This window comes from Phyllostomus discolor, chromosome 6, assembly GCF_004126475.2.
Source record: "Phyllostomus discolor isolate MPI-MPIP mPhyDis1 chromosome 6, mPhyDis1.pri.v3, whole genome shotgun sequence".
Taxonomy (NCBI): domain Eukaryota; kingdom Metazoa; phylum Chordata; class Mammalia; order Chiroptera; family Phyllostomidae; genus Phyllostomus; species Phyllostomus discolor.
This window is the reverse complement of record NC_040908.2, coordinates 6,228,786-6,246,432: the sequence shown is the minus strand read 5'-3', so window position 1 is coordinate 6,246,432 and position 17,647 is coordinate 6,228,786. Positions and strand designations below refer to the sequence as shown.

Genomic DNA, 17,647 nt, shown 5'->3' with positions numbered 1-17,647 from the left:
CTATTTTGGGTCTATCCAGTATCAGTTCAAGATTCTTGGATGTCACGGTTACACCCAAAAGTTGGGGTTGTTCCTTCCCCTCACAGATTCCTAAATTCCTGAATGAATAAGGTGTTTACATTTCTGTGATGAAACCCCGATTTTAAATTATCCTTGTGACGTGAATAAATAATGCGTAGTGGAAGCCGGCAGATCTGGGTCCCTGTCTAACTAGCAGGCATCGGACAACTGTCCCAGCTGCCGGAGCCGGACGCAGTGCCTCCCGGGAGGCCGCAGCCCCGCGGGAAATCAGTCCGAGCTGTGCAGTGGCTCGGATGCGTTGACCCGCTTGCTCTCCTGGTTGTGAACTCCCTGCGTCTCGGTGGTTTTCTGTCTTCAATTGCGCAGGTGGAAGGGACTTGTAAGAAGCAGCCTTTGCTCCTGTATTTAAAAAAGAAAAAGACACTCTTGTTTAATGAAAGAACCAAATTTTAACACATTGCTTCTTGTCTCCTCATTTCAGTTTGTCCACGGCAGAGATTGAAAGTCGAGCCCAAGCCCTTCATCTCTTTGAGACTTTGAAGACTGACCCTGAAGCCTTTCACAAGCACATGGTCAAGTACATTTACCCCACGATCGGCGGCTTTGATCACGAAAGGCTGCTGTATTACTTCACTCTTCTGGAGAGCTACGGCTCTGCCGATTTTGGGAAATACGCCATTAAACCAGAAACGCACATTCGGCTGCTGAAGAAATTGAAGGTAGTTGCATCAGGTAGGATGGTCCTTCCCCTGCTTGATACCATTTTGAAATGAAATCTAGGGATCAGATTTTTTGTGCACGATCGTGTCCGTGCACCATGGCTGACATAGATCTGAAACTGCAGGATTTTGATGCTACTTGTGTTTAGTTACCGGCTGTCAGCACCTTCACTGGGGCTGGAATTACATACCAGAGCAACTCGGGAACTTGTCGAAACTCACACAGTGGCTCACAGTGCACCAGGCACTAAGGTCCGACGTCTTGGACTCCAGAGGGTATTTTCCTTCTCCCATTGGTTACAGTTCATTTATGTAAGAGTCAAGGCTGAGACAGTTTACAGCGGGCGCTTGGGCGGAATTGTGCTTTGGTGGAGCCTGTGTGTTTAACGCGTGTGTGAAGCCAATTAAAGCCGGAGCCTTTGCATCTTTGATAAATTGTGGAAGTCATTAGAATGGTGTCTATGCATCTTTCTGCTCATGACGAAGAAATTAAACACATTAATGCCCCTCAAATCTCTGATACCTTGTCATTTACAAGGTATTTTCAAGTTTATATTTAGTATTCACAACAATTAGGAGCAATACTATACTTTAGTATTCACAACAATTAGGAGTGATTAGGAGCAAATCACTCAGTGGTTTACTGAGTGACCGGAGCAGACCCTGGAGTAGACGCAGAGGACAAGGCATCCGATTCACTTGAGATGCCGGGCGCGAGACCCAGGACTATAGTGCAGTTCGCTGAGGGTCTGATGTAGGAAGGCCCAGGGGCCACCGGAAGCTGGAGAAACGAGGACACAATGCCTTCTCCAGGGCACATGGGGTGGGCTGGGGCTCACAGAGCGTGTGACTCATTCAGGATCGTAGAGTTGGTCAGGTGGCAGGCTGGGACTAGAACTCAGATCTTCCGGTCTGTCTAACGGACAACTAAACAAGGTGTGGTCACTGAATCGGTTGGTGGATCTTCGCATGTAGCCATACAGAGGGCTGTGTGTGTGTGTGTGTGTCCGTACCGGAGAGAACTCCCCCTCTTCTCTTCCCACCAGGCCTTGATTACAAAAGGCTGACGGAGGACAGCGCGGACCCGCTGGAGGCACTGGGGCCAGTCCTTACGAGTCAGAACATCCTGTCTATTTCCAAGCTGGTTCCCAAAATCCCTGGCCGGGACGGACGGATGCTCTCCCCCAGCTCCCTGTACACCGTCTGGCTGCAGAAGCTGTTCTGGGCCGGAGACCCTCACCTCATTAAGCAAGTCCCGGAGTCCCCACCCGAGTGGCTACACGCCTTCGAGGTCTGCGCGAAGTACTTTGATCGCCTCCACCCCGGAGACCTCATCACCGTGGTGGACGCGGTGACGTTTTCTCCCAAAGCCGTGACCAAGGTAACCAGAAATACCGGTTAAAGTACTAATAATGGAACATTTTAGAAGGAATGAAAGTTGTTCTCACATTCTGTCGATTTTGTTTTCATTTCCTTTCTCGAAATGGGGACTATTACTATGGTGGCATTTTAGTTTCTTGCTAAGCAGGAGGTGTGTTGATTGGGAAATCACTTTCCTGTATCACAGATGTCTAAGTCAGACTCGTCTGTTCTAACTTACATCTAGATTTTATACGTGTTCTTATAACATGCCGTTTCATAGCAAAGGCTTCACCCTGTTCTTTCCAGCTGACCAGTGGAAAGAACCTGTGTTCCAGTGGCCAGCCCACATGACATGCGTTCAGCCAAGCTGACAGCCTAGCTGTGGTTAAAGTGAGCCCTTCAGTAATTTCACGTGAATACCATGTAGTGTATGAGGTTTGTCCAGAAAAAGTCCAGCCATGGTTAATACAATGAGAATGGTTTGTGTGACATCGATGTAACCTGGAAGCCAAGGAGAGTGGACTGGAATGCACATGTGTGAACAATGACAACTTCTCTGTGCTAGTCAGTGGGGGGCGGTAGACATGGTTGAGTGACTGTGTGTACTGTGTGGCCGTCACATTCAAAATGACTGAGTAAAACAGCAAATCTGCATCATATTTTACATTAAGCTTGAACATTCCTCCGTGGAAACTATTTGGATGATTCAGAAGCTTTTGGGGATAATGCAATGAGTGCAGCACAAATAAAAGTGTGGCACAGATGCTCTTCAAAGATGATCGAGAATCTGTGGAAAGTGATCCACGTTCTAGAAGGCCTTCAATAAGCAAAACATTTGAAAATGTTGAACGCGTATGAGCCGCAATCTGCAAAGATCGGTGACCAACAGTGAGAGAACTGGAAGCAGACCTGGGGACTCCGAAAACTCCTGTGTCTGAGATTTTGATGCAGGGTCCTGGCAGGAAACGTGTGTGGCAACATTCGTCCTGTGGCTGCTGCTACCAGAGCAGAAGGAACATCGTGCTGCAGTTCCTAATGACTTGATTCAAACCTCTGCCGGTGAGGGTTTCCTCAGAATGTCGTAACTTTAGAGGGGACTGAGGCGTCATTGTCCCATGTGCATCGTGTCTTGTGTCTTCTTCAGTAACCGCCTCTGTGTTGCACGGGGTGTGGCTGGATACTTTCTGGACAGACGGCGTACGCCTTGGTGGTGGAATTATCCACGGGCGTCTGTGTTGCCTTTCCCACTGTCTGCTCTGTGCTCAGGACGGAGCCCTCTGCCTGGATCCAGTTCCTGCTCCAGATCCTTTACATTGCACAGTGCAGAGTGCGAGGGGCTCACTCCGAATAGGTGATGGCGGTCCTCGTCTCCCCCCGCTTGCCCTCTTCACCCCGACCTCACTGTCAGAGAGCTGTGAGTCCCTCCCTGGCGTCTGCTCTCCCAGAAAGCCTCCGGCCTCTGGTCTCAGCCGCTGGGCTCGACCACCTTTGGAGCCTCCTTTCCATCTGCTCTGGCCCTTCTTTGCTCCTTGCTGTGTCCTTTCCCCACAACATTGGCGAGTCTGCCTAGTACCCTGCCCCGAGACTTTTGCTGTGGCTGATACTACCCTGAAAATTGGAGCATAAAGGCTAGTCAGTCATTGGCTTGGAAGTTGGCACGGGTAGAGAGAGGTTCACAACATCTCTGGGGAGTGCTAATTTTAACTAACTTACTAGATTCCCAGTTGTGGATAACCGACAGCTTCATTTCCTTATTAGTGTGGTGTGCATCAGGTAATCTAGTTAATAACTTGGTTTTAAATGTTACAGCCACTGCTACAAAAAGGAGATCATCATTTTTATGTTTTTTTTAAAGAAGAAAAACAAGGATGATTATAAGGGGAAGTAGCATGATATATTTGAAAAGAGCACAAATTTGGCATCATATAAGCCTGACTTTGAACTTTGAACCTGCCATTCACTGGTTCTGTGGTTTAGCCTCCGGAATTTCTGTTGGACGGCTGCCCCCGTGAGGCAGAGGCTATGGCTGAGTGATCTATGAACTGGGTAATACTAGTGCTTTGGTTTTAATAGGTGAGTTCAACAGTTACTTGGGTAACAGAGGAGCCACAAGTTGAACTCAAGAAGGTTCACTCCAAATAGGGCCTTTGCTCTTGCCCACTGCACTGGGCTTTCTCTAAGAAGCCAAAGAACAAGCAGACAGAGTCCAGGGGCTGGGAGCCACGCTAAGCCCCGCGGGAGAGCAGGGCCCCTGAGGGCCCAGGCACTTCCAGTCCAAACGGAGCAGCCCGTCACGTGCGGGGCGTGTCCAGCTCAGGGCTGAGTCTAAAGGAGTAAGGCCAGGCGGGACCCTGGCAGTGTGGGAGAAAAGGCAGGAGTCCCACAAACATTGGTTTGAATCTCTAAGCCCGAGAAGAGGTTCAAAGTCCAAGGAAGTATTAGCAACGCAGGATGTGTGTCTTAGAGGAGGAGACTGACCCAAGTGGGGAGTTGGAATGCCAGGCTCCAGAGCTGGGACCTGGGAACTGGCTGGAGTGAGACCAGCAGACCGGCCAGGGAGACAGAGGGGCCTCCACTCCTCTCGGGCTGCAGGGGGTTTTAGCTATTTCTTTCTTTTTAAAACAAATATTTATTTATTTATTTTTAGAGAGGGAAGGGAGGGAGGGAGAGAGAGAGAGAGAAACATTAATGTGCGGTTGCTGGGGGCCGTGGCCTGCAACCCAGGCATGTGCCCTGCCTGGGAATCGAACCTGCAATACTTTGGTTTGCAGCCCGAGGTCAATCCACTGAGCTACGCCAGCCGGGGGGCGGGGGGGGGGGGGGGTTAGCTATTTCTATGAGGGCCAGAGCAAAGCCTAGCACGAGCGGCCAAGGCCAGAGCTAATTGTGGACTTGGGTATGGAGGTGGTCAGATGGTTCTAGACTTTCCGAGAGCAATTACTAACTCGAGGTTAAACTTAGGAATTGGGTGTAGAGTCCCCTTAGAGTTGTTGCAATTTATTATATTTTATGTTTACAGCACATTCTCGTCACCTTTGTTTCTTAACCTGATACCTTTAATATGCCCTCCGGCCACCCAAAAACGCGTGACACAATTGTTGGTGCTCGTGTTCTGAGGAGAGGGCGCAGCACTGACCCAGCGAGACTGAGGCGGTTAATGATGGCGTCACTTTCTCTTACCTCACGTGGTGCCGCTCTCAGCAGGCCTGTCTTTGCTGTACCAGGGTGTCCACCCTGCATCCTGCAGGTTGCGCGTGGCTCAGAGGGGCTGTGAATGCGTCCCAACACAAAATCCTAAATTCGCTTAAAACGTGATGGGATTTTTTGTGATTATGTGTCGCAGTGTATTTAACGTGTGGCCCAACTCAACTCTTCTTCCAGCGTGGCCCAGAGACCCCAAAAGGTTGGACCCCCTTGCCCAAGGATGCAGCTCCTGCTGCATCAGGCGAAGCTGTGGAAAAGCGAGACAGATAGATATTTGAAGCTGATTTTATATTTTTGGTTTAGCTTTGTATTTTTCCTCATTTTATTATGGCATGCTTTTAGTTTTGTCATTCGGAGGGGAGAGTATAAAGTTTAGATACAGTGCATGTTTACAATTGCACAGTGCTGTTTTACGGAGAGAGAGAGAGAGAGGGGGAGAGAATAAAACTCAGACTGCGGAACAACCCACACGTGTCGGAGGACACATTTGGAAGAGGAAATGCAGCTGGATTCCGCCAAATTTGCAAAACACCAGATGTTCCCACAGCTTGTACATGATGCTAAATGTAAAATAAGTGTGCGTGCTACTCCTACACGGTGCGCAGTTTTCAAATGTGTGCCCACACTGGATTGGGGACCCGCTTCGGAGAGAGCCAGTGAGCTGCTTCTAGAGTGAATGTTAAAAGTGCGTTTGCTCCGATTCTAAATTATTTCTTTTGGTTTGGTCTGTTTTTTTTTTTGGTTCAGTGGCTTTCCTATTGCTTTTTCAATTCACTAATTAGTGACATTGTGGAAGAGACAGAGAAGCTAATGGGTTGGAAATGCAGGAAAACTATCAAAGAAGCCGACGTGCCACCCAGACAGTCTGCGTGGTTCCGACCTGGTGTGGTCATGTCACGGGGGGCTTGGGCGCCGTCCCAGCCTGCTCGCTCACTCCCAGGGGCCGGTCTAGCGGCATGCACAGGTAAGCGCTCCTCCTGCTTGTGAAGTGCCACCCAGAACTTGTCTGGGATCCTTCTTCAAGAACCCCAGGTAGTCCCAGAATTTGAAGAGGCCTCCCAGTATCCCGGATGGTGCTTTTCATCCTGGGTTGGGTAGGCATTTGCTGCCCTCGCCACCCCCTCCCCACTGCCGCTTGCACCACGTGTTTCAGCTCCCGCTGTTTCTGATGGGAATACTCTGCCCCCTTTGGATTAGAGCAGAAAAGTGCTGGAGAGTCTCGTCTCTAGTTTGACCGCTGGTCTTCAAGCATCATTCTATATATAATATAAGCTACTATATGGATGGTCTCTTTCTTTGGGCTCCTTATAGTTTCCACTTTTTGACTTTGCTTTCTGGGGCTATGGAAACAGCGTCAGGGAAACTAGTTTCATATTATGACAGTTCCAATTCTTGAAATAAGCTGCTGTTTTCTCCGTTATCCTATTATCCAGACTATTGAACATAAAAATCTGGAAGAATAAATTTATCTTAAAAACCATGATAAGGCTTAAAAATCAAACTTATTTCATAAGTTGAAGTGTCACCCAAAAGGCTGCATTGTAGCCGTTGCCTTCATTGTCTTCTCAGCGCTGACGCCGTCTTCTAAGGGTGGCAGCACATGACTTTGCCACAAGGAGCCATGGGTGTCTGCAGCCGGTGTCAACACGTGTAGATGATGCACGTGTCCTAGTTGCGTGACGAGATGAGTGACTTTCTGATGCATCAGTCCGGTGCACGTTATGTAGATTCGGATGGATTCACTGAGCACTTGGGCCTTAGTTACGTGCTGTATATAGTATTAATTGCCGTTGGTAACATTAAGATGTAAAAGACATTCCCCTAAGAAACTTCAAAGGAAGGTTTTTTTTATAGTAAAGTCATTAATATTGAGAACTTTAATGAAGTTAGAAATTCTTTGAGGGCAGCAGTGGTGCCTTCATCACAGATTTCCTAGTTCCGAGCACAGTAGGAGCAGGTACTTGTTGAGCAGTTGTTTAAATAAGTAATTATCATCACAGATTAGTGGTTCTTAACCTTCTTATCTCCTGATGCCTTAATGTTCTTACAAATGATTGAGGGCCCTAGAGGACTTTTATTTATTAAGTTTATAGCCATTGCTATTTTTCATTAGAAACTAAAACCAAGAAATTTAAGAAATACTTGTTTAATTAATTTAAAACTACGAACAATAGACCCATTATATAATAGGTTAACATGAATAGCATATTTTAATGGAAAATAACTATACTTCTGAAAGAAAAAAAAGTAATGCAATGTTGATATCATTTGACTTTTATATGTCCGGTGTACTAGAACCTGTCTTTGGTGAGTTGGTTGAAGTAAATGAAGAAAATCCAGCCTTCCACAGATACGAGGCTGGAAAAAGGGCAGCACTTTAACAGACTGTAATCTCGGATATTCTTCAATACTAACTGAATCTCAACAGGTGATAGACGATTAAAGGCTAGTAATGCAGAGTCTGAAACCATATCATTGACCTTTTTGTACTCTTTGCATTAAAACTGCTCATCTAGCCCTGGCTGGTGTGGCTCAGTGGATTGAGCACAGGCCTGTGAACCAAAGCGTCGCTGGTTCGATTCCTAGTCAGGGCACATGCCTGGGTGTGGGCCAGGTTCCCTGTTGGGGATGTATGACAGGCAGCCACACATTGATGTCTCTTTCTCCCCTTCCCCTTTCTCTAAAAATAAATAAAACCTTAAAAAAAAATCTAGATCAGCAATCTTCAACCTTTTTCATCTCAGGGCACACATAAACTAATTATTAAAATTCTGCAACGCACCAAAAAAATGCATTTTTTGCCAGTCTGACAAAGAGTAGGTATAATTGTGATTCCTTGTCACTGGATGGCTGTTGTTGTGTTGGCTGTTGTCATGTCTTTTATTTGACCATCTAAGGGAAAAGAAGCCAGTGCCCCCTGACTAAATAGTGAGGTACTGCATGTTTTAAAAATTCTCGTGGCACAGTGGTTGAGGATCTCTGGTCTAGATTCCGGTTTGAATGGATCTCGTACTCCTGTTTGGTTTGGAATAGAATGCTGTAGGCATTCAGAAAACCGTGGCCCTGCTGAGTTATGGAGGTCGTCCAAATGTGGGCACACTGCGTTTTACACCATCGGCGAGGTCACACGCATCTGTACGCACAGGCAGACCTCAGCAGATGAGCCTTTTACGTACTGGGCAGCTGTCAGGCTCATGGTGCTGGACGCAAGTTTACCAAAGTTCTAATTTTTCACTTGAAAGCTCTAATTTTATTGGCAATAAATATGAGCTGTTTTATTGAAGTGACAGGCTCTGTTTGCTCGCTTTGGAGGAAGCGTCTGCCAGATATCCCAGTCAGAGTAGCCACCTTGTTAGCTGTTCTTCGGGAAACACGGCGATGCACGCGGAGAGCAGCGCTTCCGGCTCTTCATTCCCAGTTGCTCGGAGGCCTGTCCTCGCTGCGCCTCCGTGTCCAGCGAGGCGCTTCATTGGTGCATCCCCGTGCTTCACGCAGAACATTGAAAACGTGCACTCCGTGGTTGGGATCCGGTCACGTTAGTGATTCTGACTCTTTTTTCAAGACTGCGTTTCCGTGAATATGCCAGGAGAGTCCAGTTTGATGTGGCCCCCTTGATTTGTGCTTCAGTTCCCACACTTTTATCCATGTTTTTTTTTTTTAACCAGTATAGAGGGCAATACAGTGAAAGAGATAAATAATACAAAGATAAAACTTAATGTCATAAAAATAGCTTGGACTTGGCAAACCCCTTGAAATAGTGTAGGGCTCGTGGTTTGCGAACCCCACTTTGAGAACCACTGTTACAGGTTATGTTTCTAACACCACTAGCATCTTTGGTGCCCACGCGAAGCATCCCTTCAATTTCCTAAGTATTTATAACGCAAATAAAAAGAAGGAAGGTATGTTCTGATTAAGTGTATAAAGGATCATCTTAAAATTTAAGTTCCTTAGAATAGCTTGATTTCTAATCAGCTTCCTAGATGTAGAAGTGTTGTAAATATTTGCAAAAGTAAGATGGATGTGTGCACGGTAATGTCATTATACCACCCTTTAAGTTTACGGACTGCACAATGTATTTTTTCTTTCTACAGATGTATGTTTTGTTGTTAATCAAGCTTAGCAGGGATTTCTCTGGGGGAGACACATAAGAAAGGAGAAGGGAGGCCCTGGCTGGCGTAGCTCAGTGAATTGAGCATGGGCTGCGAACCAAAGTGTTGCAGGTTCGATTCCCAGCCAGGGTACATGCCTGGGTTGCAGGCCATAGTCCCCAGCAACCACACATTGATGTTTCTCTCTCTCTCTCTGTCTCCCTCCCTTCCCTCTCTAAAAATAAATAAATAAAATCTAAAAAAAAAGGAAAAAAGTGTGCATTTAAAAAAGAAAGAAAGAAAGGAGAAGGGGCTCAGAGTAGGGTGCAGCTCCTAAGAGACTCTCCTGAAGCCGTGCATCCTCAACCCTCTTCCAGGCCAGGTTGTCGGATGGGAGAAGAGGTGATTTTTCTGGGGCCTGTTTGAAGCAGGGTATAAGCACACTGCTTACTTAGTCATAGTTCCATCCCTGCTTCACTAACATGTGCGTTTCAGTTTTAGGAAGGTGAAAATAAGCATCCCCAATAAGTGAACATAAGTAACTGTCGTCAGAAGAGCCGGGGTCGGAGATGTGACCTGGACCTGCGGCCCAGTGGTGGTTTCGCACTCACGTACGCTTGAGACCTGAGCAGTTGGAGCTCCCGCAGAAAGGGATTCTGGGAGGAAGCCGAGAAGGGGCGCCTGCTCTGGGCCGGCTGGCGGCGGCCGGTGGGGAGAGCCACTGCCCGCGGCCTCCGGGTCCGCTCTCGTCCTGGGAGCAGAGGGAGGCGATGCCAGAGCTGTGCTCCCCTAGTCTTCTGTCTGTCCATCGCGGCGGAGTCTCTCCCATGATGGGAAGGGGAGGAGTAGCTTCACCTAGACTGTACAGATGGGCAACGGGCTTGTGCTCCTTTAACGGACTGGGCTGAGGGATGAAGCCTTTTGTCCGAGAGGGGAGAGGGGAGTCTTGGGGTGTCAGGCCCAGATCCCCGTGCTCCCACCTCGAGAGGCCATTCCGGTCACACCTGCGAGTTTTGTCGTGCGTCCTCCCAAAGTCAGCAGCAGGGGCAGTTCGGCCTCTGCTTCCAGAACACTCTGAAGTTGCCAGAAGACCAACCTAAACATTCACTCTCTTCTCTCTCCTGCCTGGAATTTCACTCAGTTGGATTGTTAATTAACACTCTCTTCAGAAGTTAAGCAACGAGCTTAAAGGATGGTAGAAAATATGCCAAGTATCACAGGTCAGCAGCTTTAAAATGGCCCAGACTTGAATTCCCATTATAAAATTCTCAGGGAGAAATTGACACCATAAAAATTAAGTCCTCTTGCCCTTTTAGTTTAAAGTTCAATTACATCAAAATTTTTAAAAACCATAAGTTCAGCGAAGGTGAGATGCAGAGATTACGTTTCCTGGTTTCGGCTCTGTCTCAGCCAGAGGGGGCTGACTCAGGTGTTGGGGCGACAGCAGGTTTATTCTTCAGCAAACCCAAAGTCAGATCAATCGCACCACAAGTTCCCATGCCTCTCATTTTTCACACTTGAAGAGAACAATAGAAAAAAATAAAATTGTATCTGCATTCGCACCATAGCTGTGCAATTTAGACATCTGAGCAAATCAGCAGCCTTGAAATAGCCGAGCAGCATGAGGTTTTAGGATGCTGTTCTTGGTCCTGCCCAGGAGGCAGGAGAGCATCGTGGGGGCTCGGTGGTGTGGGGGGCAGGAGCGCAGGCTGGGGTCAGCTCTGCCAGGGTATCGGGTCAAGCCAGTCGGACAGGGATTGGCGAAGGAAGCCTCCTTGTTTGGAGAAGGGGTGAACTGGGGCGTATGTCCGCCGTGGAGGAAGGGCGACATTTCCACTCGTCCTGCCCCCTCTGAGACCGAGGGGTTGCACCTGTCCCTGTCTGTCGTCACTGCCTCCCCGATTTCCGTTTCCCCGTGGGAGCCCCGTGTTCCCCTCGGGCGAGTGTCTCAGCGTCCCCTCTCACTGCCACTCTGCTGTGAAATCCCGCTCATCTCCGAAACCTGCTTCCTGGGGACGCGAGCCACTCGGGCCTGCAATTCACTCAGCTGAAATTTGCCCTCAGTAGACCTCTCCCCTGAAATCAGTGTGTGTGTGTGTGGGGGGGGGGGGGGGGTTTAAAGCCCGCGCCCCTGGGGACCCAGAGAGGACCACCACCTCTGCTTGGCGCTCGTCCCAGCACTTTTCGTTTGTGCTGCTTTCGTAGGGATAGGAATCTTTCTGTGCTGTCTTTGGGGTTTAGTTGGGGAAGAGCAGTAAATGACATTTCATCCTCCCAAGTGAGGATAAGTTAAGAGCTAGAAGAGTCAAGGAGGTGGAAATCAAACGGACTTTACGGCTGGCAGAGTCGGGGTGGTGACCGAGGCCTCCGTGTCTGCGTCCTCCAGCCTCAGGCTGCTCCCTGCACCAGATCTCCACCCCGTTCTGCAGGCACGTGGTTAGGCCTGCCGGGCATGCGTGCTTTCCCTGGTTGGTTAGGGCTGCTGGGCACGCGTGCTTTCTCAGAAGGGCTGCTTCCCAGCCTGATTTCTGTCCGTGGACCCCAGAGAGGTGGCCCCTACATTAGTCTTGCCCAGTAGAATTAGGGTATGAACCAGGTGTGCAATGTGAAACTTTCTAGTAACCAATTTTTTAAAAAGTAAAACAAAATAGGTGAAATTGTCCTAAATATTATCATTTCACCTTCTAATCCATGTGAAACATATTAAGATATTTCTGAAACGTGGGGTGCACTTACAGCACAGCTCAGTTCAGACCGGCCAGCATTTCACACGCCCCGCCGTCCTGGGAGTGCAGTGGGCCCCCGGCTTCCCGGAGGCCTGAGCCTGGGCCCGGCCCAGCGGGGTTCTTCCCCGGAGGGGCCAGAGCGCCGTGAGAGCGCTGCCCTCGCAGTTGGGCAAGCCTCCGGATGAAGGCGAGGGGTCAGCCACGCGGAGTCAGGAGCTCCCCAGCACGTCACCAGACGGCCCTCCCTCCCTCTCCCCCGAGGAGTGACAGGGTGAGGAAGGAAGCAGTGCCCACCTCTTGGGGCCCGCAGGGCAGCTGCTGCCGCACTGGCCAAGGCGGGGACTCCAGAGGGGGAGAGGACGGTTCTTCCCGCGTGTACCCACACGGATGTCACACTCGCAGTCAGGAGACCTCAGAAGTCATCTGTCACCCACAGAAATCACTGTCCGTGCCACATAACACTGGTAGTAAGAGTTGCCCTCTGTTGTCCACAGGCTTGGCGTGTGGCCTTCTCTCTGGCAACCATCACTACGGCTCGGCAAGACGAGCGTTAGATTTCATCTCAGACAGGAGCAACCTGAAGGTGGGAGGTTAAGGCATTTGTTCAAATCAGAAGCAAGGTGGTGGCAGAGTCGCAGTTGCACTCCGAGCCTTACCTGCTCCGTGTTGGAGGTCTTCACAGAGTCCTTGTGTTCCTTGCCTAGGAGCCCGCGGTTTTTTGAGGCAGCCTGTTTGTTGATTGGATACATTCATTTGTCGTCTCATACGTGGGCCTCATCGGCCTCTTTGACCCGTCCTCCTTCCTATAACAACAGACAGAGAGCCACTTCCTCCTGCCCGGGACGGCTCTCTGGGCGACGGAACGAGTGACGCCCTCGGTCCCCCAGGACTTTGCCCCTGCATTTCTTTCCTGTTCCTCAGGTAACCTGGGTTCCACGTGTGTTCACTGTCATCACCTGTAAGTGTAGTCATCATTTCTTTCTTCCATGGGTCGTGACTTGGGTTTTGCATCTGAAACCACGTAGCTGTACCCAAAGTCTTCTAGATCTCCTCTTATGTAATCTTCTAGGAGTTCTGTAGTTCTGTGTTTTACATTTAGGTCTTCGGTCCATTTGGAGTTAATATTTGTGAAAATGTAAGATATGTGTCAAGATTTCTTTCTTTCTTTCTTTTTTGCATATGGTTGTCCAGTTGTTCTAGCACCATTTGTTGAAAAGACTATTTTTTCCATTGCATTTTCTTTATTCTTTTGTCAAAGATCAGCTGACTGTATGTGTGTGGGGGCATACTCATACGTTAGCCTTTTTCCCCCTAAATTTTATGGTGTTCATTTTCGTTATTTTATAATCATACTAAACTTGACTACAAAGGTGTTACAAAATGTTTACTCTCTGTCACAACATGACTAAACATTAGCTCTTAACGTTTTTTCCTCAGTTCATAGTATTTTGCCCATTGAGCTTTGGTTTTGGTGTAGTCAGAATTTGACTTCTTTGATTCTGAACCGGAAGGGTTGTGTTGATTTCACGTACCTTCAGGAAATATTTACACGAGCACCTTTGCCATCGTTCTAGGTGCCGCAAACAAATAAAAGAATGCCATGCTCCTTGCCCTTGGGAGGCTCACCGTTGTTTGGGGGCAGATGCGTGCGTGCGTGTCAGATGAACTATCACTCAGTGTAAGAAGTACTGTGTAAGGGCATTACTAATGTGCACACAGGGAAAGGCAGAATCAGCCCTCTGTACTGAGCGCCGCCTGTGTTCCAGGCGTGTGTCTGTTGATAACGACGCCGCGCCGTGGTTGCTTCCAGGCTTGACCATGTGGAGCGCGGACCAGTCCCCTCTGACTTGCAGCTCGCCCGCCTGCGTCAGTGGAGTTGTAAACATCGTCTTCCTTTCTGTTCTCGAACGCCTTTGCTTTAGGGACACTTTCTCCTGTTTTCCAAGGTGAGAGCCTAGTTGGATCAGCACATCTGTCTTGACAAAAACGCAGAAGCCAGGAGCTTAGGAGATAAGCAGAGAAGAGCCCATCTACAAAGGAGTTATCTTCCCCAACGTGACTGTGAAAGGCACAGGATAAATGGGAACAGATAGAATCCTTGAGGGATAGAAAATAGTTTCTGAAATAATAACACAGTTTACTCATAAATGAGTGAAATACAGGCAGTCCTGAGGAAGATGACCCTTTGTCACACGTTTCTAAAGAAAGGACCAGCTCCCGCCGGTGGAAGGTTCCACAGGGTGCTCACACTTCTGAAATTCCCCGTCCTCCCAGCCCTTTTCCCAGGGCTACTACTGGGCTCTTACTACTCGTCAGGACTCGGTAAGTCCCTAGGGAAGTTGACCTGATTTTCCCGTGTGGCTTAAAATCTTCTTTCTCAAGTATGCGTCCTTGGTTCACGTGTGCACTCGCTGAACAGATGTGTACTGGGAGCCAGGGAGGACAGCTGCCCGCTGGCCGTAACTCTCCTTGCCCTGCCAGGTGACCTCCCCCGTGCCGCCCCCTCCCCTGGCACGTGGGCTGGCCTTATTGACCCCCCTCTGTGGAACAGAGAACAGCGGGAGTGAGGGGTGCACTTGCACAGCGGGCCCGTGGCAGACTGTGCCTTCTTCCTGGGCGCTCACCCCATCCGGTCGCTCTTAGGGAAGGTGACATCCGTGCTGCGCGGAGCCTGTGACCAGAGACCCAGCTGATGGTGACCATGTGAGGCAGCATCCGGGTGGCTGCCTCCTCCCGGGCATCAGATGCCCCCGTGGTGCTGGCCGCTGGTTTGAGAGTAACCTCAGGAGAGAGCTTAGCCCGGAGGCACCTACCCAAGCCACAGCCGGATTCACAGCTCCTGAACACTGTAAGATACTTAGTGTTTGAAGCTTCCGCATTTGGGTAGTTTGTTATACAGCAGTGGAAAATCACCATCAGCACCCACTGTACATCAGGAATTGCTCTTTGTGCGAGGTCTGTAGCCCTAAACAGAAGAGACGGACATCTCTAACCTTAGGGACCATACCCTGGGGAGAGGCGGGAGCCAGACAGTAAAGGAGAGTGAGAGAGTGTAGACGAGTGCCAGGTGGATAGACAGATGGAAGGCAAGCCTGGGGAGGACCCGGGAGGGCGGGCCAGCTGGACCGCACAGTCTAAACCACGGTGGTCCGAGGACACCTCGCTGAGAAGGTAACGCGGGAGCAAGACCCCCAGGAGTAGAGCACTTGTCAGCAGTGCGTGGACTAGAGAGGGGACGGGCCTGATGGGGGCAGCCTGGCACTGTGTGTGTGAGGAGCAGCACGGAGGCCGCGTGGCGAAGGGAATGCTTCCAGCGGGCGCGCGGTCCGGGACACGAGGCACGCACGCAGGGAGACAGCAAGGGCTGCCCGGATTTGGGTGTGACGGTGCTCCCACACTCGCAGCTGTCTTGTGGGGTGGTTGCGGAACAAGGACTCTCATCTCCAGTCTGACGTCAGGTTCTTAAAGGAGGCGTGTGCAGAGCTCCACAAGCAGTAAGCGTGCGATGCCACTCGCACAGCCGGGTCTCCTGATTCCAGACCTGACGTCGGCTGCGTGACGCTCTGCTGTGTCAGGAATTCAAAAACGCAGAAGGGTCGCCGCAGCCGAAGTAAGTCAAGTCCAGGACATGAAGTGTTTTCCACGTTCCACAGCCCACGGAGCTTCTTACCTTCAGTAAGTCGGAGGGTTTGGTCGGTCCTAGTATATGCCGTGTATGACGAGGAGTCCCTGAGAGACAGCCGGCAGAGCTTGGGCGTGCCTCGGACGGGGAGCACGGAGCTGGTGCGCACCTGCCAGTGGCCCAGGGGTTGGGGAAGGGCTGTTGGAGGAGGGGAGAGAAGCAGCATTTGGTGCTGGTGTGAGTCTTTCCGTTGAGCCCTGGAAGCCGGCTCTTGCAGGCTGCATGGAGCCCCACCCTCGGGTGCCTCTGGTTAACGGGCACTGCAGTGGGAACACCAAGACCCGACACCGAGAACGTGAGCAAAGGGAAACCGTCTCGGTGAGCAGAGCTTCCCAGACACGGACGAGTGAGGACACAGGACAGGGGTAGTGGTACCCCTGTCCACTCACACTCATGCACACTCACATGCTCACGTCAAAATTTCCCCAGATAGGGACCGTTTTGGCTGCGTACCACTATCCAGGGTGGAGCAGCCTCAGAGGACAGAGCCGGCCAGGTCCTTGCTGTGCAGCCTCAATGTGGCTGCCTTTGGCGCATCAGCTGTCCCTGGTCCCCTCAGCCGTGCTCAGGGCATGAAGAGGTTGCTGCCACACAGACAGCCTGTTTCAGGGGCCCCTTCTGGCTGCTTCTTCCAAGGAAGGTTGTGGAGATGGCATCTGCTCTGGATAGTGTGAGCTGCAGAAGTCCACAGTTGGCCCTTAGCGGTCTGTCAGTGCCAGCCTGTAACTATAAGGGGAAACTAATCTTTCTGAAAGTCCATTGTTGTCCCCCAGGCTGCCCCTGAACCTGGTCCACATTAACCAGTTTCCTCCCTTGAACCTCACCAACCCAGGCTTCCTGGCAGACGCAGAAGAGAAGGAAGAGACTGTTTACTGTGACGTTACCCTGTGAATTGTCCCGCCAGCCCTGTGAAGTAAATACTTTCATCACCATTTTCACAGAAGAGAAAATTAGGGCTCACAGAAGTTCAGTAGCTGTCCCAGCGTCTTAAGAGAAAGCAGTGAAAGTCAGGATTCACCGCTGGGCCTGCTCCCCTAATCTTGCTTTCCACTGTCGCCCTTGGCTGAAACATGTGGCTGCCAAAGCCCATCTGGGGCGATTGTGATCATTGGCCCTGCTGGCAGGCAGAAAGCTCTTTCTCTGTTTGTGCTTGGAGAATGATTGCAAATTGGCTCAGGTAACAATTTAGTAGGAGAGGGTGAAAACTGGCCAGAGGACCGTGTGTACCGCCCCGTCGTAAACACTCATGCCTCTGCCGCCCTCCCTGGCCTCTGCGTCAGTAAACGTGGGAGGGCCCCTCCCCTTCCCGTGGAGGGTGTGGGCTCCACGTTCCCAGGGGCAGAAACCTTGGGGAAGACAGCGGCATTCACAGACAACCTCAGAATAGTGTGCAGCAAATACCCAGGCATCGCTGAGCATGAAAAGAAGCAGCAGTGGGAAGGAGTGTGGACATGACGCCCCGCCCCGCTGACCACTGCGTCTGGCTGACCTCGCAGCTCTGAGTTACCGCCCCTCTGCCCATCCCCGGTGGCGGTGGCGTGGACACCCTTGACCCCTCCGTCCTTTGTTCATCCCTGCACCCCCTCCTCTCTCCTGCATAATACCGCTCACTCTGATCCTCCTGCCTGCTTCATTATTACCTTTCAGGTCAAACGATGACACTTGGTTTCTTTTTAGCTCAATTTAAAAAATCCAGCAATGGTTTTAGTTTGATCCTGAGTAGTTTCAAGTGTTGGGATAAGATCGGGATTTTCAGATTTACGCTTGGTTTTGATATAAATTAGGTGAATCTACCTAAAACGACCTTAACAGCAACCATTGGTGTTGAGCACATGCACGCGTATG

At 50.1% G+C, this 17,647-nt stretch overlaps 1 protein-coding gene across 1 annotated transcript in view; it reads left to right on the top strand.

The window, feature by feature from the left end:
* Positions 1–17,647, top strand: part of NBAS (NBAS subunit of NRZ tethering complex) — a 239,213-nt gene that overhangs the window by 171,409 nt on the left and 50,157 nt on the right. Inside the window, exons 43-44 of the mRNA XM_028515331.2 lie at positions 503–753; positions 1,787–2,121. Of these exons, the coding sequence (XP_028371132.1) occupies positions 503–753; positions 1,787–2,121 (586 nt within the window). The remainder of the gene's footprint in view (positions 1–502; positions 754–1,786; positions 2,122–17,647) is intronic.